Source organism: Primulina huaijiensis, chromosome 16, assembly GCF_012295235.1.
Source record: "Primulina huaijiensis isolate GDHJ02 chromosome 16, ASM1229523v2, whole genome shotgun sequence".
Lineage (NCBI taxonomy): Eukaryota > Viridiplantae > Streptophyta > Magnoliopsida > Lamiales > Gesneriaceae > Primulina > Primulina huaijiensis.
In genome coordinates, this window is record NC_133321.1 from 4026890 (window position 1) to 4052875 (window position 25986).

The 25986-nt window shown below is 36.4% G+C and overlaps 2 protein-coding genes and 1 long non-coding RNA gene across 3 annotated transcripts; 1 reads left to right on the forward strand and 2 right to left on the reverse strand.

Annotated features, from left to right (window-relative positions):
* The first annotated feature begins 1271 nt into the window (after positions 1–1271).
* On the forward strand, positions 1272–4250 carry LOC140961914 (uncharacterized). Its single transcript, XM_073420699.1, has 8 exons — positions 1272–1430; positions 1657–1797; positions 1920–2035; positions 2469–2561; positions 2940–3042; positions 3149–3223; positions 3304–3399; positions 4028–4250. The coding sequence occupies exons 1-8, from the start codon at positions 1341–1343 to the stop codon at positions 4082–4084; spliced, it is 771 nt and encodes a 256-aa protein (XP_073276800.1). The 5' UTR covers positions 1272–1340; the 3' UTR covers positions 4085–4250.
* A 452-nt stretch (positions 4251–4702) lies between these two features.
* LOC140961913 (uncharacterized) lies at positions 4703–6140 on the reverse strand. The gene has a single exon (XM_073420698.1). The coding sequence runs from the start codon at positions 6033–6035 to the stop codon at positions 4818–4820; it is 1218 nt and encodes a 405-aa protein (XP_073276799.1). The 5' UTR covers positions 6036–6140; the 3' UTR covers positions 4703–4817.
* Positions 6141–8241: 2101 nt separating this feature from the next.
* Positions 8242–13925, reverse strand: LOC140961628 (uncharacterized). The gene is made up of 3 exons (XR_012172384.1): positions 13790–13925; positions 12112–13009; positions 8242–11117 (listed from the first exon to the last, which is right to left on the reverse strand). It is a non-coding gene; the product is annotated as an uncharacterized lncRNA (long non-coding RNA).
* Between the last annotated feature and the right edge of the window lie 12061 nt (positions 13926–25986).

Sequence of the window (25986 nt, forward strand, 5' to 3'; positions counted from 1 at the left end):
TATATGGACTTGGACAATCTTCCCCCCTTGAGCTAGCTTTTGGGGTTGAGTTAGGTGCAAGTCTCAATCTTAACATATTATGTATGTAAGAACAAAACCAAACCGAGACCTATAGCCAGTACAATTTCCTTAAAATAGATTCGTACCCTCCGGTATGTGTTTCGAGGATTTTACCGAACGACTGTTTCCCAGGATACAATGGACAGACCTGCAGTGATGTTGAACAAATCAATACACTGCGAACTAAATAGTATTTGAACTTTATCAGCGGAACACACAGGAGGCAGAATGCAGGAACGAAGGAGAAAGTGGATGTGTTTTCTGGCCTTGGCACATCTTCTATTTATACACCCCGATAACATCCATACGAAAGGATAAATGTTGCCATCAATAGGTAGCCGAAGCACCAACAGCCAGTCAGATGGAGCACCAACAATCAGGCATGTGAAAGGTCTCACAGGGCAGGTGGAAGGTCTCTTCCGAGGGACAAAAAGGTGGCATAGCCTAGCTAGGCGATTTTTACCTTGATCGGTCCGACATTTGACGTACCCAAATCGCGCTCGTACACTTGCACACAAGTCAAGATTTTTCTAGTTCAAATCGGGCCCATGATTTGGGTCGCTTGCGCTGGCGTGCGTGTGAGAGCCTCCTACTAATCATTCTTACATTTCTATAAAATATAATATAATATAAACTCTTCTGTACCACCTAAATTTTCTTGTGTGCTACAAACCTATCATTCCCTAATTTCCATTCACACACATGGAAAGCTCATTAACACACACAACCTATATATATATATATATAATCCAACAAATTCAAGGTTACTTCGAAGTAAATGAAATGAAAACATGATTTAATTATTCAAAAGAAATTAAATCATCGACATTTTCCTAAAAAAGAAAAACAAAATTTTTTTGTGAGAGGATCTCATGAGTCAATTTTGTGAGACGAGTCTCATATTTAGATCACACATAAATTTTTTTTATATATTATTATGAAAATTAATAGAATTGACCAGGCCGTCCAACAATAAACTTGCTAAGAAAGAAAAAAAATATTCAGTACAAGATAGAACCGAAAAAACAAGTGATCTGAAGGTTTTCTTGTACAATTCTAAAAAAGTTTTGTTTTCTGTATTTTAAATATTTAAATATCATACGTAATATTTTATATTCACCAATAAAAAAAAAAGATATTACATTAGCAATCAATCAAGAAAAATATTATCATCTATAGTTGAATGTTAAATACTTCCTCCTTTTTGGATTTTATATTAGTTGGATACTTGTTATTTGAGAACTGAAACCTGCAAAGTGAGAAACAGAAACGTTGGCATCATGAATCCGAATCGTAAACCAACAACATTAAAATACTATGATGACATGCGGGAACTTCAATCCACTGGAACCATCCTCTCCTCCTCGATGGTCAGTTCCTCTTCACACATTTTAGTGATTTTCTTGATGGGTTATTAAAAAGATTAACTATTGAACACTCACAGGTGTATATGTTATTAAAGATTCATTGATGTTTTTCGATTTTGGTGATGGGATGTTGAAAAAATTAAAGAGGTTACGGTACACTTAACTGTGCTAAAAAAGCGTTGAAGAATTACTAATGTATTGTGAATTTTTGTATTGGGTTTTTGAAAAGGGAGATGATGGCAGACATATATTGGTGCTGGATTCTACAATTTTTCATCCACAAGGGGGTGGTCAACCTTCAGATACTGGTTCCATATCCAATCCAGAGTTCAGTTTCGTCGTTCAAGATGTTCGATTCAAGGAAAAAATTGTGTGTTTCTTGGTTCCAATTTTAAGCTTCTCTCTCTCTCTTTTTGCTGTTTGCTGTCTTGTGCGAGTTCTGTTTTTGTTTCTGTGTATGCTGCGCTTACTTTTAGGTTCATTATGTGATAGGTGTATCACTATGGGTATTTTGAGGGCTCCCAAGAAGGGGCATCAGAAAGGAATATTGAGAGCGGTACTCAAGTTTTGTTACGCGTGGATGAACTGAGGCGAAGGATCAATTCTAGGTATGAAATGTTGGATCTTTAGCTTGTGTATGTGGGATGTTTGTTCTCGAAATTGGATATTGATTGTGCGAGGAGAATAGACGTTTTCGGTGAAATTTTTTGTTGGTTCTCGACTTCATTTCATGTATAGCTGATCAAGATTTGTGTTGATTTTCAAACTAACGTCTGGAGAACCGGATTAACTTTGCTTCAAAATCAAAGACAGATCTAAATAGTTTCTACTCACATGTGCATTTTGGCACTACTGGAAACACATTCACGAAATCGGTGATTTGTGCTGCTAGTTAATAGTGGTTCTTGAATATCGAGTTTTTCATTTTGGTTCACACAATTTGCTATAATCTGTATTGTGTCAATAAAACCTCTATTATACAAGTAATCTTGCTACTCTCATCTTTTTTCCCCTATAACTTCGAGTCTTTCCACTTTGTAGGCTACACTCAGCTGGACATTTGCTGGATGTTTGTATGAAAACTGTGGGATGGGATCACTTGGAGCCTACTAAAGGATACCATTTTCCAGACGGGTATGCGTATATGGTGTTTGTATGATCATATGAAATTAAAAAGTTTGTATATTTTCAGTGCCAAATGTACTTCACTAAATCAGTTTTAGCATCTGATGTTTCTCGATTATCAATTTGGTTACCAAAATATACAAAAATCAACCAGGGAAATGAAATCGAGGGATTTTTTTGAACTGCTTAGTTCCTCTCCTCCACAATCGCAATGTCAACAATGTTTCACAATCGCAATGTCTACAATTTTTTAACTGAAATCAATTTTGGTCCTTCAACAATGTTACCCTTTTCATTCAACCGTGATTCTTTCATATTTATATGTAGTGCCATCAGATTGCAAGTTGTTATCAATTCAAGTTAATCATAATCAAAAAATCTTTTCAGGCCATATGTGGAATACAAAGGCGCGATTTCACAGGATGAATTGAAAGCTAAACAAAACGAACTCGAAGTAGAAGCTAACAATTTGATTATGAAAGGCGGTAAAGTAAGCAGATTCTTTCATATTCCATATTGAAACAAGCATCTCCTTTAATTGAACTTTATAGTTATAATGGTGTATATATCTGTCGATGATTTAATATGTGATTCAGGTTTCAGTCTTTGTCTTACCATATGATAAAGCTTCTGAATTATGTGGTGGATCGCTCCCTGATTATATACCCAAGGTCACAACATATTCCTAATATACTTGTAATTGTGTCCTCATCAGCTATTCTGCTCATCGTTTTGCTTTCCGATTCTTCAGGACAGCACTCCTCGCATAGTAAAGTTAGACGATAATCCAGGATGTCCATGCGGAGGTACTCACGTTAGTGACATAAGCGAGATTTCAAGATTAAAGGTACCCCCTGTCATGTAGTTTAATCATTTGAAATATATTATTTTTACTGTACTCGGTATTTAGTCACAACTTGCACATTGTAAAGAGATTGTCTAGCCAATGAAATGTCTGTTTTGATCTTGTTATTGGTTATTTAGTGAAACACGGAACCACTGTAGACTACTATTGAAAACGGTAAGATATACTGGGTTGAGGGATTATGCCAAGATCTCCCCACTAGAAACACGAGAAGCCATTACAAAGAAATCGAGTTAGTTTGGTTAGTGCAAGGAAAACATTTTTATACCTCGAATCTGCGAGCTTGTTGGGAGGGAGGTTTGACTTAAAATGCGTGAACGCAACATAAAGGCAAGCTCTTAAACCTCTTGGTTAAATGAGAGATGCAATTGATGCACATGGATTCCTAGGTTCCTTTTAATAGTCCTATTATGTTTTTAAATCCCGAGTATCTGAAGTTGAGCTTAGATGTTCTTTCTCCATGCCCATAATCTGGCTTTCAAGATTGATTGGTGAAAACGACGATATTGACTTGTTTGAATTCAAATGGTTTCGTTTTATTCGTGCTGCTTCTTTGAAATAGCCCCATGCCTTCTGTATTTTGCAGACTCACTTGGTGTTGTTTGTTCAGGTTTCTCAAATTCGGACAAAGAAAGGACAGACAAAAGTTTTCTACAACGTTGAATGAACAAATCTCGAACGGGAATTTGAAACTCAGATTATTTTGCTACGATAAAAGATTGCATGGTATACAAATATTATCACCAAAGGATTGTAACCAAACTTGTAAGGCTATATTTTGAAACTGCCTCATTTTCTGTAAACCTAGAAGAAAGAAAAAATTTCTCTTCTTCAATTAATTTTCTCTTCAATTTTTTTTAAAAAATTTACATTTTAGCATGAAATGAAATATAATTTCAACCGTTTTCGAGCTAAAAATAAAAATAAAAATGCGCGTGAACATGTTATTCAATACAGGAATGAAAGAATTAAGTTGATATTTCTTGTATTTTTTATATTTCATGTTCATTATTCAAATAATATTTGATGGTTTAACTCAATTTCGGTTTAATCAACTAAATCGTGATTAACACTTAGCCAGCTCCCTCACTCAAGATCCCTACATACGTATAAGAGATTACAATGGCTATGAAGGAAACAAATCAATATCCTTCTCAACAATTAACTCTAAGACCAGGAATAGGTATGGAGACTATAAATTTCATGATCGTCAACATTTGCGCAACCATATTTCACTCTATGTTTTTATCTGTGCAATAGATTGAGTATATGGACAAACAGGATCAAAAATAAATTTATCATTGACTGAATAATGTGAATGTTTGACAGAAGGATGATTAAATAAATTTCACGACCAAAATTGGTTTGTTGGGCACCTATTCGAACATTTATAATCTAACTTATCTACCCCTAGGACCATCCTTTTGTTCAGGCATTTTGCATTTTTCATTCTTAGGACGATGTATTATCATCAATGAACCTTTTGGTGGACTCAAATCACAGGGATATAGTTGCAAGAGTTCCGGAACTTCATCCACAAAGGGCAACACAAACTTCTCAAGAAATTTTTCTTTTGTGTGCCTAAGAAAACCTGTGATGCTTCCATTATAAAGTAAACCTTTTGACTTCAAAACTTGATAAACCGAACACCTTGGAATAATAGTTATCTTCAAGCTTAGAGACATCATTGCCGGAAACGTGATAAAAGCCGATGGATCACAGCCCATTCTATTTATAATATGATCCAATACTGCATCAATTTTATCTTCTGACTTTGCTATACACTGCGGGTATCTCCTGAAAGCAAGGAGTATGTGATCCTCCGAATAACCCCATCTCTTGTACACGTCCATCTTCTTAGTCCAACTCGATTTACAGAACCTCCTCATCACTGCGAAACCTACAACAAAATTCGCACTCTGGGGGCTGAAACCCATCTCGGCAATACGCTCCACATACTCTTTAGATTCATCAGGATCCATCAACAGAGTTCTTGGACGTTGCTTGAACAAACGCCGAACATTGATCTCCGGGACACCTGCCTCGAGCAAAATATCCACATTCGGACACAGAGTCTTCTGTAAATCCATATATAGGAAACTAGGAAACCTCTTGACAACATCTACTGCATCCTTCTCTGATTTCAGCATATCCTTCACGAAATCGAAAGACGGGATGATTCGATTCTCCAAGCTTCTCCTCATGAAACTTCCGGCGACTGCGATGATCTTGACGATATCATCCCGAGATATGCCCAAAGAACGGAGGAATTCGATCTTGGGCAAAAGATTATCCTGGGGTTTCAATGTTAGGATTTGGGGAACACGTTTGATCAGATGCTTGATCTGGGCATCACTAAGGCCATTTTCCTCGAGGAACGCAAGGACTGAATCCGGGTTTCTTGAGCTCCTAAATTTGACATTGGTATAAGCTTTTAAAGCACATTCCCTAGAAAAACCTAATCTTTCCGAGAGATAATTGACCGCAAACGGGTCCCCATTTCCATTTCTCGAATCGTAATCAGGAGTGCTGATGCTTAACGAAGAACAAAGATGAAACTGGAGAAGATGAAGTTTACTCACAGAACCAAAATTTCTCCTGCAAATTAGGTTCAGCATGCTCGATTGAAAAAAAATAGAGAAGAGTTGCCCGCTATCTTCTACCGGAGAGATCAATCATCACAGAAATCGCTGTTCGTCTTACATATAAACCTAAACCCCAATTTTACGGTTAATCCAACATCATATAATTTTTTAGACAATAAGTTGATATCTTTCGATATTTATTCAGATAAATTGTATTAAACAAACTCTGTCGTCATAAACTTTTGCTAGACACTTGGGTAATAAGTAATGTTAAATGACTAAGATATCTTACGTCTATATTTAAAATAATTATATCGTCAGATTTTGCTGTTATTTAATGAAATTTTGTATTCAATTTATCATGATTATTTTGATAAATGAAATTTTTGTATTGAATTTCGTGTGTTGTACAAAACATATAACAAATACACAAATACTCCTCTCTCAAAACTGTCGATATATATATACAGACAACCAAAATTTACTTTTGTTAAGCATTATATATATATAGTCAAGTCAAAATATGGAGGCGTGAGATTACTTATGTATTATTCAAATCTAAAAATATAGTTATTACCGGACGTCCAGCAAAGCTTATTGATTCTGTCATAGAAGATTTAGAGCAAACAATTTTTTTTATTATTTTTCTGATTTTCTTTGTGTTGGATAAATTTTTTTACATTCCATGTAAAAAGGTTTGGTTTCTCTTGAATTATGATAAATGCATGTTTCATTTTCGGCTTTGTCGTTTGTTTTAAAAATTTAACAGAAAATAAAATGTAGAATAACTTTAAAACTATAGTTGTTTAAATTTTTTCTTTTGATTGATACTTGAAACTGTTCATTTTTTCTTAATTTATAAATGCAAATAGGAAATATAATATTAAGTGATATATACTATTAGCTTTTGCAGGCAAATCAGTCATTCATTTTTTTTTATATTCCTAAATCTAAGGATTGAGGAGGCTCGAAGTCGAACCATTACATATAAAATCCCGGGCGAAATCAGTGGAGCAAANATTTTAATTGATTTATTTAAATGTAAATCGAGATTCAATATTTTTAGCTATTATTTTGATATTGAATTCACGCTTTAAATTAATTATCATAACTTTCTTCTTAAATGAATCATGTCGTGTAAATAATATGAAAATTATTAATTTTTTGAACTTCTAATTAATTATTTAATAATATAATTCTTTCATTATAATTTTTGAATTTTTTTTCTTGAAATCAATTATTATAATATAAAATTTCAATTTTCCCATTCTACATATTTTATAAGTATATTTCTAACGCAATTTTTTGTATTAACTAATATTTTATCTTTTGTGATGTGATAGTTGTTTAAATTTTTTCTTTTGATTGATACTTGAAACTGTTCATTTTTTCTTAATTTATAAATGCAAATAGGAAATATAACATTAAGTGATATATACTATTAGCTTTTGCAGGCAAATCAGTCATTCATTTTTTTTTTATATTCCTAAATCTAAGGATTGAGGAGGCTCGAAGTCGAACCGTTACATATAAAATCCCGGGGCGAAATCAGTGGAGCAAAGCTCCGGTTTCAGTTCTTGTTCAATTTCTAAGATAGCTAGCTTTGCTCGTCAACAATTATAAAAAAAAATTTAATTTAATTTAATTTTTAGTCACATAAAAAGATATGATGACAATTGCGGGGTTCTTTGCCTAATAATCTTGAGTCACTCGGGCTAGAGAACTGCCCATTTGAAGGCCGGAAGTGGTGTCCAGTACAAGGGGAATTTCTTCGATTGAAACTGCTAGGAATTGCAGAGACTGATCTGTTAGTTACATTGGAAAGCAGACAAGACACACTATCCAATCCTTACTACCTAGTCTTTTGGTTGTGTTAGCAACCAAAAGTCTATTTCTTGGTCTGACCGATCAGTAGAACTACTAAGATAATATTAAATGATGAAACAGTTCTAACAGATGTGCTGAAACAATTCAAGCACACTGAAGGCTGATATTCAACAGAACCGATAAAACTGATATTAAAAGTGAGAAGAGATTGCAGAAATTAAGTGAGGCAAAATATTTTATGTAAGTTCGAAACGCAAATCCTTTTAAGTCTCCGGAGAGTTCCACTAGAAGATTTGATTTTAACAACTTTTTGCACAAACCAAACTCAGTTGAGATCACACTTTCAAACCATCTAATGCCTCTTTTTTATATTTTACTCTGTAGCTAAAAACATCAAGTGATAAGAGTCAAATGCAATGTGGTGAATAAGTTATTACCTTCACTCTTATTAGAGTTTCTATTTTCTTGGCAACACCATCCACACAGTATAAAAGAAAGCACCATTTATGCTTTCAACGCTGCCTGCATCTTTACCAAAATTCATTTGGTTTTCTACAGGAAACTAAATGAACATCATTTCTCTTCCGATTTTCTGAATAATATCTTTCACAACAAGAAAAGATAACAAAAATTAACAAATAACATAAAATAAAAATAAATATCTATAGTAAAGATGATAAAATTCCAAGGAAAATTGGGAATTATCTTATGGTTCCAGGCCCTGGGTGATTTTCCGTAACAGACCCACAAAATTTAATAAATGTTATACAAAATTTTCATCATAGAAAATGTAGTTGAATAGGGACATTGATACGCTGACAACCATAGTAGTGAGAGGTATTGTGAATCCACATGCAGTTATATCCATGAATCCACATGCAGTTATATCCACATATCGAACAAATATAATACCATATAAATAAAAGCTTCTTCCATTTAAAGATACTCAATTCACAAACCAATACAAATTTTGTTTGCATTATAAATAAAATACCATACCAATAAAACCACACACCATAGAATATCATAATCCATGGACAAAACAAACAAACATACATAGCATAGTTCCCCTTGTTGCAACCAAATAACTTAAAATGGAACAAACTAAATATTCATAGCAACAGTACTTCATTTTTTAGACATAGCAAAAGAACCCCATTCCTCCAAAGTATGAACTGTGTTTCTATAACTCCTCGGCATACACACAACACCGTTTAGATCACTTAAAGGTACAGAAAAAGAGCACAGCTATCATTTATTTCCTAGCCTCTCCCCGTCAACTTTTTGGCTAAATGATGCAAAGAAGATGAGGAAAATAACCAAGAGGAACGATAATAATAAATTTAAATCAGCTTACTTGATGTCCGACAAATGACTTCCCAGTTTCACCCACTGTAAATCACATAATATAGTGGAAGGCAGATTTAGTTTATTGATTTGTCGCCATTTTCCTTTAAAAGGTATTTTTGAAGCTATGTGAATATTGCTCACTACAGTACTCTATTATACCAAAATCATACATCAATCCTATAGCATGCGGTATACCACATCCTATACCATGTGGTGCATTCCCAGAGAAAAGCTATAAATACAAAATTTATCAGCACACTTTTTCCGACATGTTGTAGGCATAATATATCTATTTCATCACAGCACCATAAATATGATAAAGAATGACACCTAATATATAAATTGGAAATTCGGTGATGGCAAACAGAAAAATTCTTAAGAAAATAAAGTTAACTTGTCACTTGAAATCATGTTTGAAAGGCAGCATGCCTACGACCATCGAATTCCAAATGCAAAGGAAGTTTGACAATGAGACAGGGAAAAAAAATTAACCCATAAAAATAAAACTCATGACACTGAAGTAGAAACTGAAAATAAGGAAATTGAAAATATAAATTTACCTCTTGCATTTTAATTTTATGTTTAGTTCCTTCAATTGCAATAAATGTTAGAAAGGTTGAAACGTGTTAATAACGCCCTAGTCTAACAAAAAATCATAGTAAAATAGTAGTATCTTTGATCGCATCAATAACATTATAATGGAAGAAAAATAGCTTCAAAACAACCTTAATGATCGATAGTTTGCATGAAATTCTCAGCAGTAACTCCATCAACTTAACCCTCTCAGCCTTTGTAGATTTCCAGGACCATCTGAACCTCGTTATCATTTCTGCTTTTGGTTTTGGATTTCAACAATTCAGTTTTGCTGGTTTTGGAAAAGAAGGTTTATTAGGAAAGATGAGTGAGAGACACAAAATGGGGGAAAGATATGGGAAGGATAGAAGTTAATTACAGGTTTGAGACTTTTTTATTTCTTGCCCTTCCTTTGATTGAGATTAGAAAAGAAGAATAATGGTAGTTTGGCGCTTTTTTCAATAGGGTTAGATTTGTAATTTTTGTAATGGCCATACTAAAGAAAGCAAGACAGTATATGCAAACTAAAATCAATAAAAATCAATGCAGGTTAAAGGAGCAACTTCCCTATGGTAGATAATAAGTGAAGCTGCACCTCTAGCTTTGTATCCAACTCAAGGTAAAAGTCCTTAAAAGAAAACTATCCATATTTAATGCTTCAACTGCAACATTGTTGAAAAGGCCAGAATTTCGGCTAGCAAGTACTACGTTGCAGCAACTTTATTTGCATGCACTCCGAGTGTCTCTCAAACCGAGGAAGCTTACTTTCCATAGAATAAGTCCTTTGGTGCATCTTCCACCTAATCCATTTAACATGTCCTTGCCCATGCCTTTCCCTACACCTATTTAAAGCAAAAAACTAAGCTGCCTAAAGCATTGTAACCACAACCTTCATGGCATTTCGCCTTAATTTCTTTATGTCTCATTTGCTTTGACTCTAGAGTCTAGATTCAACATATCATCCTTACTATCCCACGAGAAGTATCAACTATACTTGGGAGAGTATGCGAGTTCAAATAATTGCACCTCTTGTACAAATTGCACTTTACACATTCACAGGGATGTCAATTATACTTTTCTTTGAACGGGGCTACATGGCTACCGTTATCATGTGTCAAATGTCTTGAAAATGAAAGATACAAAAAGTACCAGCTAGATACAATAAAAGAAGACCGGATGGAGAAAAAAGGAACTATCAGATGGTGTTGGCTCAAATCCCAATGTATCACGAAAAGGAGGTAAAACACTAGAGTTTCTAGTTTGAATGCTGGTGTCTTTACCTGCTTTCTTCTGGTCATATAAAGTGCATCAATCGTGTAGCAGGCTTCCACAGAAATAATGATTCATTATTCATTTCGATGATACCTGTCATCAGTTAATAATCAATAGAATAACCACATAGATTTCAATGAATCAGAAGCAATCATCTTTCCAAATTTCATAATATTGAAGTATTCCATGCATATTACATAGCTACATGCATATACGATTCAAAGAAAGTTGAAGATTCTTGAATAATAAGAAATAAAGAGTTTAAGTTTCTTGAATGAGAAGTGAAATGTGTTGCAAACAATAACTTTACAATTCAGAGCTTCCACGATACTACCGTCTATCTTGGTTATTCTAAATCTCTAACATTGTACAACCAGGAGCACACATACTTCCATAGTTGCAGAGTAAATTAAACAAATCGGTCGTGCATTCTCTCTCTCTCTCTCTCTCTCTCTCTCTCTCTTTCTCCAAGTTATTTGATTGATAAAAAATGTTTTGAGTTCAATTGGTTGGCATAATCTACTTGTTTGCACTTTTTGTTGCATCAAATGTACGAGATTGATGAGCATAATTGTTTGTTATCCACTTGTTTAAAGGTAGGTCTTCAGTCTCGTAAGGTAGAACACTTAATTCCATATACAACAATGATTAATCTCGTACAAGAAATATAGTAAGTTAATGTACAAAAGTACTTCGTAGCCACAATAATTCGCCAAATCCCCAAAAGTAGTTTAAAATTTGATCATAATATGTATTTATGTATACAAGACATAAAGCAGTTACCATTATACTTCACCAAAGCCCCAAAAGTTTTTTAAGGTTTGATCATAATATGTATACAAGACATAAAGATTTTACATGTAACACAACAGAATTCCAGTTTATAATTTCCATATCGAAGAAGCAGTCGATTAGAATCCTATCAGATACAAAACTGAAACATCCCATGAGCATCTATGAAACTAGGATTCTGTAAATTATTACCAAAAGTGAAAAAAAAACTATCAATATAATAAAAGTGAACACACAGCATAACAGTATTTAAAGCTTCATAAAAGCTGCTAAACACAAATGAAGAAAAGCTTACACCAGTAGTACATAGGGGTGGACTCGTACACAGGATCCACTCTGAAAACGATCTGATTTTAAAGCTTTCAAATTCGTACTGTGTGGCATAGAATCAAATCTTAAAAATGTGTAGCAACTAGATAAATAAAGAAAAAAAGGTTCTTTTTGAATTAGTTTTATAAGATATCAATTGGAGCTGTATCTAGTCTTTCATGGCCAGCAAATTGACTCATTGTGCAGGTTCTTGATGATTCCACCAATGAATTCTTACGGGTATAGAGCTCAGCCCCAGAATCCAGATGTAATCTGCATAAGTTTTCTGTTACATTCTTGTCTGCATATTGATTCCGAAGACTAAATGGCAGGCACTGGTGAAATTAGAGTGCCAAAAATGGATCCAGAAAGGTGTGGATATAAAGTATGAAACAAGGAATGGGCACCATTCTAGAAGATTTAAAAACAGGATTATGTTGAGGCTTGCGAATTTGTAGTCATCTTTGATGTAGATTTCCAGCCAGAAGATTTTCTCTGGAGGACCATCCCCCTACCTACTTGAAAACCAAGAATTGGGCTCGATTCAAGCAAGGTGGAAATCTGGTAAGGCCAAAGACATTATACTTGATATTCTCCCAAAAAAAAGTCAAGACAATAAAATTTAGAAAGTATCATCTTATTTAATGTAAGATTTCAAAAGACACCAGCGAGATTGGCATGCATAAGTATTACAAAGAAAAATGCATAAATGACATGCCACTTCCGTTCCTTAACTGCATTGTGTGTCATGCATTTTTCTTTGTAAAGATAAACAAGAGCATTGCACATGGTTACAGTTTTCTTTTACTGTATCGTAATCCCAGCAAAAATCTTAATGCCTGAAGTCCATCTGCCAAAGCAGCTAGGGATCAATCTGCCAGATTCTGAAGGTGGATGACTGAATTTAGAAAGTTAACCATCCAACAACAAAAATAGAAACATTTTACAAATGATGGATGTAACCAAGCACATGAAAGACCAAAATCCACGTCTATGAATCTCCGTTTACTTTGTGGGGAAGTAAGAGATGAACCCTTAATTGATCAAAATCCTATGCACCCCGTGTGAGAGACAATTCAAATTGTAACCAGTCATGAACTTAAATTCATTTTGTTACACGGGATCCACTTAGCTGAACTTATTATGGGAATATTTCTGCTACACGTGCCATATACAACATAGTATATGATAACGACCATTTCTATATTTACCTTCTAATCCAGGCATTGGCGTTTTCTATTGTCAGAGTTGGGTATGTAGGAACATCTGTACCCTACTAACGATGATGAAGAGAGGATAAAAGTGGGCTAATGCAACCTACACGCTCTTGTGTAAAGTGTCAGTCTGCCTGACAGAGTATGCAAATAAAGGTGGAATAAGTATTTTACTTGTTCTCTTGTTGTACTCTGTACAAAAGAATTTATCCATTTGTTTTTTGCTGTATATGGTATTGATTACACATCACACTAAAAATAATGTTTAATCATGATCACAGCACACTAAAAATAATGTTTAATCATGTAAAAATTCCATAAAGTCGAGGCCATAGAATTAGAAGATTAAGTTAACCCTTTTCCTGAGCTTTAAGGAGGAAAAAAGAGGAAAAACGGCGTTCGAATTAAATGAATACGAACTCATGACAAGATGTCAAATTTTCTGCCAACCTTACTACCTAGTTGAATCAATGACTCATCGCCTCCTATAGTATGATCCATTGGGGTCGGCGGGGGAGGAGAGACAAGTTTTGGTGGCTGAGAGAAGGGCCGAACGGATGAAAACTGTTCTAATTCCATGTGTATTTCTTAAAATATATATGATTCACAAGGTGAAGTAAACTCTTGGGTACTCTACCAAAGGAGAATATCTTCGATTATTTGTTACATATAACAAAAGGGGCATCGTAGTCGAAGGTCTGCGATATCTCAATCTAAGGTATACAAATTTCGCCACAAAAACCAATAAAAAATCATCTTTCTCTTATTTTAATTTGAGAGCTACCCATTAATTCAATTTTCCAATAATTAACCCAATAGATCATAAATCCAAGTACAACCCACAACGATGAATCTCAATCATCCAAATCCAACACATTCAACTTAGTAAGAAAATTAGGGGAAAACCCACTTTCCTAATTCTATAACCTAGATTATAATTCTAGCACAAGCAAAACCAACAAAACAAAACAACCGAAGAAAAGAATTCACTGATCGACATCCAACACAAACTCCGCCCGAGCATGCAGACACTGACCAAGAATCGCAAGCAACCGGAGAAAGAAACGGCATCGATTCATGGCCATCAGGCACTAAGATTACTACGGCGATTACGCTTCAGTGGAGAATCACAGTTGCATGCAACTGCTTTTATCGACACAGGGCTAACGTGGCGTGGCGTGGCGTGGCGTAAGTAATTTCGGAGTGGCACCTGGGAATCGAACAAATGAGATTTGAGCACATACAACGTAGGACAACAACTTTTGGAGAGAGAAAATATTAATTTTAATTTTTTTCCAAATTTTATATAGCAAAATAAAAATATTTCTGCTTTATTTTATATTTTTTTTCTTCTAATTTCTTTTATTAAATTTATTGCACATTATTAGAACAATTGTTTTTTAGAAAAATATTATAGGTTTATAATAATTTTAGGGGATAATTTTTTAAAAGATATTTCACTATGTGTATTTTTTTTAAAAAAATATTATCCTTCTTCTATGAAGAAAGATTTAAAAAAAAAAGCGAAAACTTGTGTGAGACGGTCTCACAGATCGTATTTTGTGAGACGGATCTCTTATTTGGGTCATCCATATAAAGTATTACTTTTTATGCTAAGAGTATTACTTTTTATTGTGAATATCGATAGGGTTGACACGTCTCACATATAAAGATTCGTAAGACCGTCTCACAAGAGACTTACTCTTAAAAAAATAACAAATCTATTGACATAAATATTTCTATTTTAATTGAGTGTATTCAATCTAAAATTTTGATAATTTTTATTTATTTTTTTAAATGATAGACTTTTGTTGATTTGATATGTTTTTATTGATTTTTGCATAATCTCACATATTTACAAACACATTTTTATGAATTTCTGCAAACTTTTTTGCGAGATTTTTATATACTTTTGTAAACTTTTTGTATAGAATTTTATGGTTTTGTACCTAATTATAATATATTATTATTTTTATTAATTTCTTTGAACTAATAATTAATTTACATAGATAACATATCCTGTTTAAAATAATTTTTTAAAATTTATATTANGAAGGGGTGTTGTTCTCTTCAAGGCTCCCTTCTGCTTCTCCTGTCTTTGGGTCGGACACTTCCCTAGTCCTTTTAAGTGATTAGTAGTCTGGCCCTCTTTGTGTCAGGATGTCTTTTATTTCCGCATCATTTTGGAATATTCGCTCTCTCTCATGATCTATATGTTTACATTCGTCGTTGGTATGCCCGTATTCTTTGTGAAAGTCGCAGTATCGGTCAGATCTGGGCCTCCGAGACCCCTGGTCACTTCCCCGAGGCCTGTGTATGAGGTGTTTGTTCTCGCATATTTGAAGGGCCATGAGTTTACTGACTTTTATTGGGCATATGCAGCAAACTAGCCCAAGGGCTCCAGACGAGTGGATTGGCCCCGGACGAGGAGCCAAATTGATAGCCTTGGATTTTCTTGGGCTGTTGGTTGTATCCTTCCGCTAATGATCTTGGGTGAGCTGGACTTCTTCAAGATTAACGTGCTTGTCTGCTAAAGCCAGTAGTTCATCATAAGTATTTACTCGCTTTTTTATTAATGATTTCAGGAAATCCTCCGTAGTGAGCCCTTGAACGAATGCACTTTTCAATAGGTTGGACGTGGTAGATGACACTTCAATGACCACAGCGCTGAACCGTCGTATGTATGCTCGTAAGCTCTCGTGTTCCTGCTGTCTCATAGCAAAGAGATCAAAAGGAGTGATTGGGTGTTTTTTGCTGCTGGCGAATTGATAGAGGAAGGCTCGACTAAACTCCTAGAAAATTTTGATGTCACCGAGCTGAAGCAGGTTGAACCACTGCTGGGCCGACCCTATTAGAGTGGTAAGGAAGACTCGACACTTGATGGGGTTCGAGTACTGATGGAGGAGTGCAACATTTTCGAACCGTTATTTGTGGTCCTCGGGGTCTCCCTTCCCATCATACTCTGCGATGTTTGGGAATTTGAAGTTTTTAGAGAATTCTTCAGCTAGTATCTCGGCTGATATTTTTAGAGGCATGAGATGCTAGATAACTTATTGGAGTATGACTCTTGCTGAGGTAGAATCCTACTTGAGATAGGAGATTTCAATCAATGGGACTCTGTGACCATGGCGGCTGAAACTCTTGATGGCGGCTAGGACTCTTTCCTTATCTCAATTAGATTTAATCGAATCTCCTATTTATCAGCATCCTTACCTATTAATAAGAATATCTTCAGATCCCCTAACCGCGTCAAAGCTCGGATTTCTCGGCCCCTTGGTGGGCTTGGGACTCAAATAGACGGGGTTGGGTAGATATGCCTTATTGGGGATTCATAGACTCAACATATGGGCTTAGACTTCTAATTGTATGGTTATGCTCGGTAGCTGGGCCGTTGCCCAATAATGGGGCTTGACTCTTTTAGGACTATGGTCAATTCTGATATGGACTTGGATCCGTCTAGATGTGAAGATTTTAGGGATATCAAACATGATATCATCATAACTAATAATTCCGATACTTGAATTTTAACATTATATTTACGTCGGTTATTAAAATTTGGTATTGAAAATTTCTAATTGATTTTCTTTTTCAAATTTCGGTATATCTCTGTTGTGTTTTGAGCTATATCACAAAAATCGAGTGTTTTCTCTTTTTTATATAAACTTGATAAAATTATCAATAATCGAGATTAAAGATATATAATATTATGTATTGTTCAAATTACGATTCATGATTTGTTTATATATATATATCCAACGCGAAAACAAAGTAGCCAAATATGGAATTATCTACTAATGAGCATCATTTTCTCAATGTGATTCCAACTACAGTCGATCACTTTTAACACAATTTTAAATGGATGATAAGATATTTATTTGTTTTCATCCTTTTTTATCGAAATATTTGATTTGAGTTTCACAATAATTTTGAGTTATATCTCTTTTTTCATCTATATTTTTTAATTTATCATCTCTATATTATATTATACATTTTTTAATATCTCACCCTTTTGCATAAAATAAAATATGATGACATATTTTGTTTTCTTTTTATTAATTAATTTTATGATAATGGTCAAATTTTGGCAGAAGGATATGCTATAAATTTTTAACAATTTCACAGTATTGAGATTAAAATATGGTTCAATTTTTTTTAATAATAAATATGGTTAAATTCTTATAACATACATACTGTTTGGTTTGTGGAATATCGAATTAGACCATGAATGATGTATAACATATCGATATTCAATTAATATACATAGATAAAAAACATGACGTAACTTCATGTAAAATAAAGATTTGGTATACATGTTATTACTTTAGAGTGAAGGATTTGTTAGATATCGGTTTTCTCGTGCCCAAACGCAGCAGAAATTTTAAAATTTTTATTTTATTTTGACACTCAAAATATATTTGTTTTAGACACTCGTATGATTTTATAAATAAACATTCATAGGGCGTTAGAATTTATACCTTTGGTGAACAAGTCACTTGCCTCTAACTATTCTGGGTTTAGCGGAGATAGCTCTTGATGAATCCCTACGAACTTTTTTCAACGAACTCCTTCTTTATTCTTCTAAGCAGGTCCACGACTAGAAGATTTATTCCTCTTCCAATCGGCACTAGAAAAATTAGAAGAAGTTTTAACATCGGAGATTATAGTTTGAGAGACAATATGGAGGAATTTCTAAAATTTGGAAGTGTGGTGGCTAGAGTTATGGCTTGATTACACCTTTTTATAATTAAGTCATAACCCAATACTCAATTGGGGTGGGCTTACTACTTAGATGCTTTCAGCAGTTATCCGCTCCACACTTGGCTACCCGCACTCAAAGGTAGGGCATTTACCATTTTTATAAGAACTTCTGTACCAGAAACAATGGTATCAAAAAAGACAGCCGCGATACTACTGGAGAGTAATATTGAAACCGTACTCTCCAGTAGTATCGCGGCTGTCTTTTTTGATACTAATTAACATTAATGGGCCTGATTAATTATTTGGACTAGTCCAACTAGTTTAATTAATTAATCAATGTCCATTAAAAACTTTAATTATTTAGTATGTTGGACTTGTACTTCTACAAGTCTATTAAACATACTTCCAACTATATTTAATTAACCCAACTTTTGAGCTTAATAAATTAAATAAATTATAAATTCAACATTTGAATTTAATATTTAAATTATAAATTCAACTATTTGAATTTATCACCTCCAAAAACTTAATATTTAATAAACTCAACTTTTGAGTTTAATAAATTAAATTCTTAAATTTTATAAATTCAACTCCTTTGAATTTATTCTCAGAAAATTTAATTATCATAAATTCAATTCCTTGAATTTACTATATCATAATTTAAATTCAACTTCTTGAATTTATTCTCTCAACGGGAACAAACGATCCAGTGCTTGTGTGACCCTCAATGGTTCAGGGATACAGCTAGCCGTGGGTTCACAACTCCTTGTGATTCAGGATATAATCCTTTATGCGGGCTTACCCTTATTTGCCCCATTCTATATATCAACAATTGATCACGAGAATGTCAGAAAGTCATATTTCTGATTAAATCCATCGAACCATGGTAAGAGCGTCTCGCCACATGATTCCCTAGGTATCACTGATAGTGTCTGCAAGAACCAGTCGATTATGATTACCGTACACTACGGTCCCTTCATCTCATATATCTCGATCGAATCTGCAACCATTGGTTCATCGAGGGTTGCATAATAATTCGATAACTATGTGATACATATAAATAGTGGCATCGCATGTACCATTGGAGAACTCCTTCTCTAATGTACATCTCATACTCTGGCCAGAGATTTCATGCACTATTATTACATCAGATCACATAGGATATCCACACCCGTAGGTCAGCGGTGAATCTTGAGTACAATACACTGGATCCTATATGTGTCGTGACTGTACCCAACCTCGCCACCTGATGACTTTCCTGGAGCCGGTAAATGAGTCAAAGCACAGCCCTAGCATATAGAGCCTCAGTGTTGTCCCGGGTTGTAAGGACTAATGATGTACAATCATAACCACGGACTTATCATCTCGATGAATGATAACCACTTGGAAAGTTCGAGGAAGGGTTGTTCGGTATAATCATCATATGACACCCATCTGATGCACTCTCCCACCACCGTCTGGCATTCCCTGCGTACTTCCTCAGTGAAGTACTTGGAGTAGAAAACCTCCTTAAAACCATCCCACGTCAGTGTTAGCAAATTCACTGACACTGATGCACTCTCCCACCGCCGTCTGGCATTCCCTGCTAGAAGGAATATGGCACACATGATTCGGTCTGCATCTGCCAGCTCCATGAAATCAAAGATTACTTCGATGGACTTAATCCATCCCTTAGCTATCATCGGGTCAGTAGTCCCCGAGAACTCCTTAGGATCCATCCTCCTAAACCTTTCGTACACAGCCTCTGGTCGGGGCCTCGCCTCTACATTAACCGCAGTCTGGTTCCCCGCAAACTGCGCGAAAAGCTGTGTCATACCTGCAAGCATCTGCGCCTGCATATCTGGAGGTGGACGAGGAGGAGTGACCCTCTCCTCATCTCGGGCCTCTCGGTTCTCCTCTCTAGCTTCGCGGTTAATCACACGTCTGGGAGGCATACTGTTCCAACAATTTACCCACCACGTAAACCCAATATGCATGAACATGATACTAATAGCATAAGATGCACGTACTTTGAATTAAAAACATGGGCATGCTGAAATCATGATTCAATGCTTACTACATACATAATGCAAAACTTTAAAACTTACAGACTCGAGGTGTGACTTCGTGAGCTTCTTGCGACTGGCAGTAGGCGTAACCCTTTACAAGAACACCGCTCTGATACCAACTGTAACGTACCGTACTTTTCTACTATTTAAAATTTGCGGAAAAATTTAAAATTTTCTTAAATAACTTGTGAACCTTCAAAATACGCTTAAATAAACTGTACGTCTCAACCGTGGACAAGAAATCTAAAAATAAAGTTTGACCAAATATTTGTTTGAATGCTTCATGACCAGTAGCGTGAAATCAGAGTATTTGACATTTCATAAAACTTAAAATCTTGGGCGGTCCTCGGGTCTAGCCTTCAACTCAGTCCAAGCCAGCTCCTTGGTCCCCACCTCCAGCCTCCTCAACATACTCATCACCTGCATCGATCAAGTCTAGTGAGTCTAAAGACTCAACACGTATAAACTGGAAGTAACGAATAATACGTAATAAAACCACATGCAACTTTAAAATAAGGAGTACATACATGAAACTTGAACTTGCATAACAAAACTTGAACATACGTATATACATACATAGACGTGCCATCAACATAAAACTTTTCTTAAAACATGCTTGCATACTTGAACATACTTGAACGTACATAACTCCATCATTTTGCGTAGAGGCATGTTTCAAAGCAAGTGACCCATACATAATAAATGCCTGATCAGACAAACCACAGTACTGGGCTGACAGGGACGTATCCACTGCCACATACATGAGATCCCCGTTCATGCTTTAACGGGTGGATTGGTCCCCGTTCATGCTTTAACGCTTTCCAATCCTGATCTAAACCCGTTCATGCTTTAACGGGGTGGAGAGGTCCTCGGCCACGTTCACCGACTTCCAAACCCATTCATAATTTGGTCACAAGACATTTAGCATACCTCAAAAACTTGAAATATTTCCTTTTTGCACGTCAACATACTTACTTGGCGTTGAGGGATTCGTTGGATCTCGCTTGGGGCCACTGCTGCATACTAACATGAGTTCAAACACTTATCTTTCATAGCTTAGACGTAGGTACTTGTGCTCACCACCGAAGTAAATAAATAGCTTATGACATTCTAAATCACTCGGGACTTGACCTCGTTTAATCATCATACTAAACCATGAAATAGAACCCCAAAACAAATCCTATATTTTATATTCATAACCACAAAACACTTCCTATACTTTATATTCATATTTTAAAAATAAATTTTTTTTTAAAGAGAGGTACACGGACCCCGTGTAGGGGTCCGGGTAGGCTCTGGAAATTCGTATTTTTGAAGGAAAAAGGACACGGACTCCGTGTCGGGGTCCGGGTAGCCTCTGGACTTGGACATTCACGAAAATTCGCTATCTTATTCATTCATTCTCTCAATCCAAGCCTAAGGACCATGAACCAACACCTCGAGACTCATCCTAGGATGCTATTACATTGATTCAAACCCGTAAAAACACCCCAAACATCTCCAAGCATTGACAAGCAACTTCAATACAACAATAACCCGTAATCCGACATCGTTTCGCTTCCTACGACTTCTATTATATCCCAAGCCAATCCCGACCCAAACGAACCACCAAATAACATCTAAACTCATCCCATAACATATCTAAATGCAGTAGCACAAGCCCGGCGGTGCCCAACGAAGCCTGCAACTCAAAAACTTCAAAACATGATGCACATCATTTTCATAAGATCGCAGGTTTGAGCAGTCACACAAAAACAACCATAACTCACTCGTTTCTCTTCCAAAAATTACAAATTTTATATCAAATCGAAGGTATCAAAGAGTACTACGTTTTATATGTTGAAAGGTTTTCCAGAAACTCGACCAAACAATCGCAGTTTTTAAAATTACAGCAAAAACGTGATTTGTGATCCAAAAACCCTTTCAAACTTGATCCAAACATCATTGCTCAAACTTCCACACTTCACACATGTATTTTTACGCATAAATAACAACACAACGCATAATATGACAAGATCGATGCATAAACGAAAGAATATACGTGTCTTTTGATATTTAAAAATACCGAAACGACGATATCGATGCGGAAGCGGAGCGAGGCTTGATCCGGGACGAACGTGACACTATTTTCTTTGAAGAAAACACAACAAAACCTTGCTAGAATTTCAGAGGAAGCGGCGGCTGCTGAAAGGTAGAAGAACCCTTGGTTTTTCTTTCAAAATCTGAAAATAAAAAAATGTGTAGTGTGTGTTGTGTGTTTTGGCCGTGTAAGTGTGTGTGTGTAGGTGTGTGTGCGTGAGTTTAGAACTAATTAAGGGATGATTTTCCTTAATTATGCCATTAACCATGCTAAACCTCATACTAATAAAAATGTTAACTCAATTAATAAATTAATTAAAATACTCTCCCTACTAATCTTTAAATATAATTCTCTAATTAAAATAAAAAGTGCAAGCATTAAATCTTTAAAGGTTTTAAAATCTTAAAAACACTTAATAAATAAAGTAGGCTTTAAAAGACTAACACTTCATAAATTAATTAAAATGCCCCGTCTTGAACAAAAAATAAAATACTGCATTAAAAATTTTCGCCAAAAGTCGTCGCCGATCTTTCCTCGATCCCGCCTCGAATAATCGTCGGAAACATGAAACTCGAAAAACATTTTAACGTGCATCACATAAACATAAATATTTTAAATACTGCATTTAAATAAACTATGCATGGCTAAAACTCATTTTAAATTTTAAATTTTAAATAAATGATTTAATAATTAAATAAATGCATGGAATTTGCGTGTACTGATTTTGGGCACTACAGTTCCTCCCCCACTTATATAAATTTCGTCCTCGAAATTAAATCTTACCGAACAACTCCGGATAGCGAAGCCTCATGTCTGCTTCAGTCTCCCAAGTAGCCTCTTCGACTGATTGGTTCAGCCACCAGACTTTGACTAGTTTCGTCACCTTGTTCCGAAATCTACGCTCCTGTCTGTCTAGGATTTGGATAGGTCTCTCTTCGTAAGACAGGTCTGGAGCCAACTGCAACGGCTCATAACTCAGAACATGCTAAGGATTCGCTAGGTACTTCCTCAGCATTGAGACGTGGAACACATTGTGTACCCCGGCCAGATTCGACGGAAGGGCAACACGATAGGCTAGTGTCCCAACTCTGTCAAGAATTTCGAAAGTTCTAATAAATCTCGGACTGAGCTTGCCTCTCTTCCCAAATCTCATAACACCCTTCATAGGTGCTATCTTTATAAAAACGTGATCACCCACGACAAACTCGAGATCTCTCCTTCTCTTGTCAGCATAGCTCTTTTGGCGACTCTGGGCGGTCTTCATCCTATCTCGGATCTTGACCACCACATCTGCAGTCTGCTGAACTATCTCTGGCCCAAGCTCTGCTCTCTCTCCGACTTCATCCCAATGAATCGGCGATCTGCACTTCCTTCCGTACAATTCCTCGTAGGGAGCCATACCTATAGATGCTTGAAAACTGTCGTTGTATGCAAACTCCACTAGAGGTAGCTTCGATTCCCAAGTCCCTTGGAAATCGATCATACATGCTCGCAATAGATCCTCCAAAATCTGAATCACTCGCTCCGACTAGCCATCTGTCTACGGGTGGAAAGCTGTACTGAATTGCAGCTTCGTCCCCATGGCTGCATGTAGGCTCTTCCAAAATGAGGATGTGAACCTCGGATCTCTGTCAGACACTATGGTAACTGGGATTCCGTGCAACCGAACGATCTCCCTGATATAAAGCTCCGCGTACTGCGTCATGAAGAAAGTCATCTTCACTGGCAAGAAGTGCGCTGATTTAGTGAGTCGGTACACGATAACCCAAATGGATCCTCTAACTGACCTTGGCAACCCAATAACAAAATCCATAGTAATATTCTCCCATTTCCACTCTGGGATAGGAGTGGCTTAAGCATCCCTGCTGGCCTCTGGTGTTCTGCCTTCACCTGTTGACAAGTGAGGCATTCAGACACAAATCTGCGGATGTCTCTCTTCATCCCTGGCCACCAATACAAGATCTGCAGGTCTTTGTACATCTTGGTACCTCCTGGGTGGATTGAATACGGAGATGCATGTGCCTCTAATAAGATATCTTCTCTGATCGAATCTACGTTAGACACCCACATTCTTCCCCTGTATCTCACAATATCGTCTGACATTGAGTAGAGCACACTGCCCTTGGCTTCATCCTTCAGTCTCCATTTCTGCAAATGCTCGTCTGAAGACTATCCTTGACGGATACGGTCTAGTAAATCAAACTTGACTGTCAGATTAGACAGCCTCAGAGCTCTGCCCTTAGGATAGACCTCTAGACCAAATTTCTGAATCTCAGACTGAAGAGGTCTCTGCACTGACAACTGTGCTATGACTGCGACTTTTCTGCTCAGGGCGTCTGCGACGACATTATCCTTTCCCGGATGGTAGCTAATTTCGCAGTCGTAGTCTTTTACCAATTCCAACCATCTCCTCTGTCTCATATTCAGCTCCTTCTGTGTGAAGAAATACTTGAGACTCTTGTGATCAGTGAATATCTGGCGTTTCTCGCCATACAAGTAGTGTCTCCAAATCTTCAACGCAAAGACTACTGCGGCTAATTCAAGATCATGAGTCGGGTAGTTCTTCTCGTGCACTTTCAAATGCCTGGAAGCATAAGCTATAACCCGACCATGCTGCATCAATACTGCGCCTAAACCGAGCTTAGATGCATCGGTGTATAACACAAAGTCTCCTTGCCCTGATGGCATGGCCAACACCGGCGCTGAAATAAGAGCTTGCTTCAATGTATCAAAGCTCTTCTGACATTCATCACTCCACACGAATTTTGCATTCTTCTTTGTCAGTGAAGTGAGTGGCACTGCTATCGAAGAAAATCCCTGAATAAATTTNATTATATGCCCCAAAACGCTACCTTCTCTAACCAAAACTCACACTTACTGAACTTCGAAAATCACTTGCAACTCTGCAAGGTCTGTAAAACCGTCCTCAAATGTTGACTGTGCTCCTCATGGCTCTTCGAGTAAATAAGGATATCGTCAATAAACACTATGACGAATTGATCAAGATAAGGCTGGAATACTCGGTTCATGAGGTCCATGAAAATTGCTGGAGCATTCGTCAGTCCAAATGGCAATAACAAGAACTCGTAATGCCCATACCGGGTTTTGAAGGCTGTTTTGTGAACATCTGCATCTTTAACCTTCAGCTGATGATACCCTGATCGAAGATCTATCTTAGAGAACACTGAAGCTCCCTGCAACTGATCGAACAAGTCCTCGATCCTTGGTAATGGGTATTTGTTCTTGACTGTTACCTTGTTCAGCTCTCGGTAATCGATACACAGCCTCACGCTCCCATCTTTCTTCTTTACAAAAAGCACTGGCGCGCCCCATGGAGAGAAACTAGGGCGAATAAACTCCTTGTCAAGAAGCTCCTGTATCTGCTGTTTAAGTTCTAGCATCTCAGCTGGAGCTAATTGGTACGGTTCCTTGGAGATTGGCACTGTGCCTGGCATAATATCAATGGAAAACTCCACCTCCCTATCTGGTGGAAGACCTGTGACGTCATCAGGAAAGATGTCTGGGAAGTCTCTGACTACCGGGAAATCTGATATGGATGGAGTGTGCGTATCAGGTGCCAAAACAATGCTGGCCAAGAAAGCTTGACACCCCTTAGAAATAAGTCTCCGTGCCTGCATGCAGGAGCTCATACGAGGAAAGCTTCTCCATCGGTCTGGTTCAAAAAGAAACTGCTCCATTCCCATCGGTCTGACCAACACTGATCTCTTCTGAAAGTCAATCAGGACTTGATTCTTTGTCAGCCAGTCCATTCCCAAAATAATGTCGAATTCTGGCATCGGCAGTACTATCAAGTCAGCATA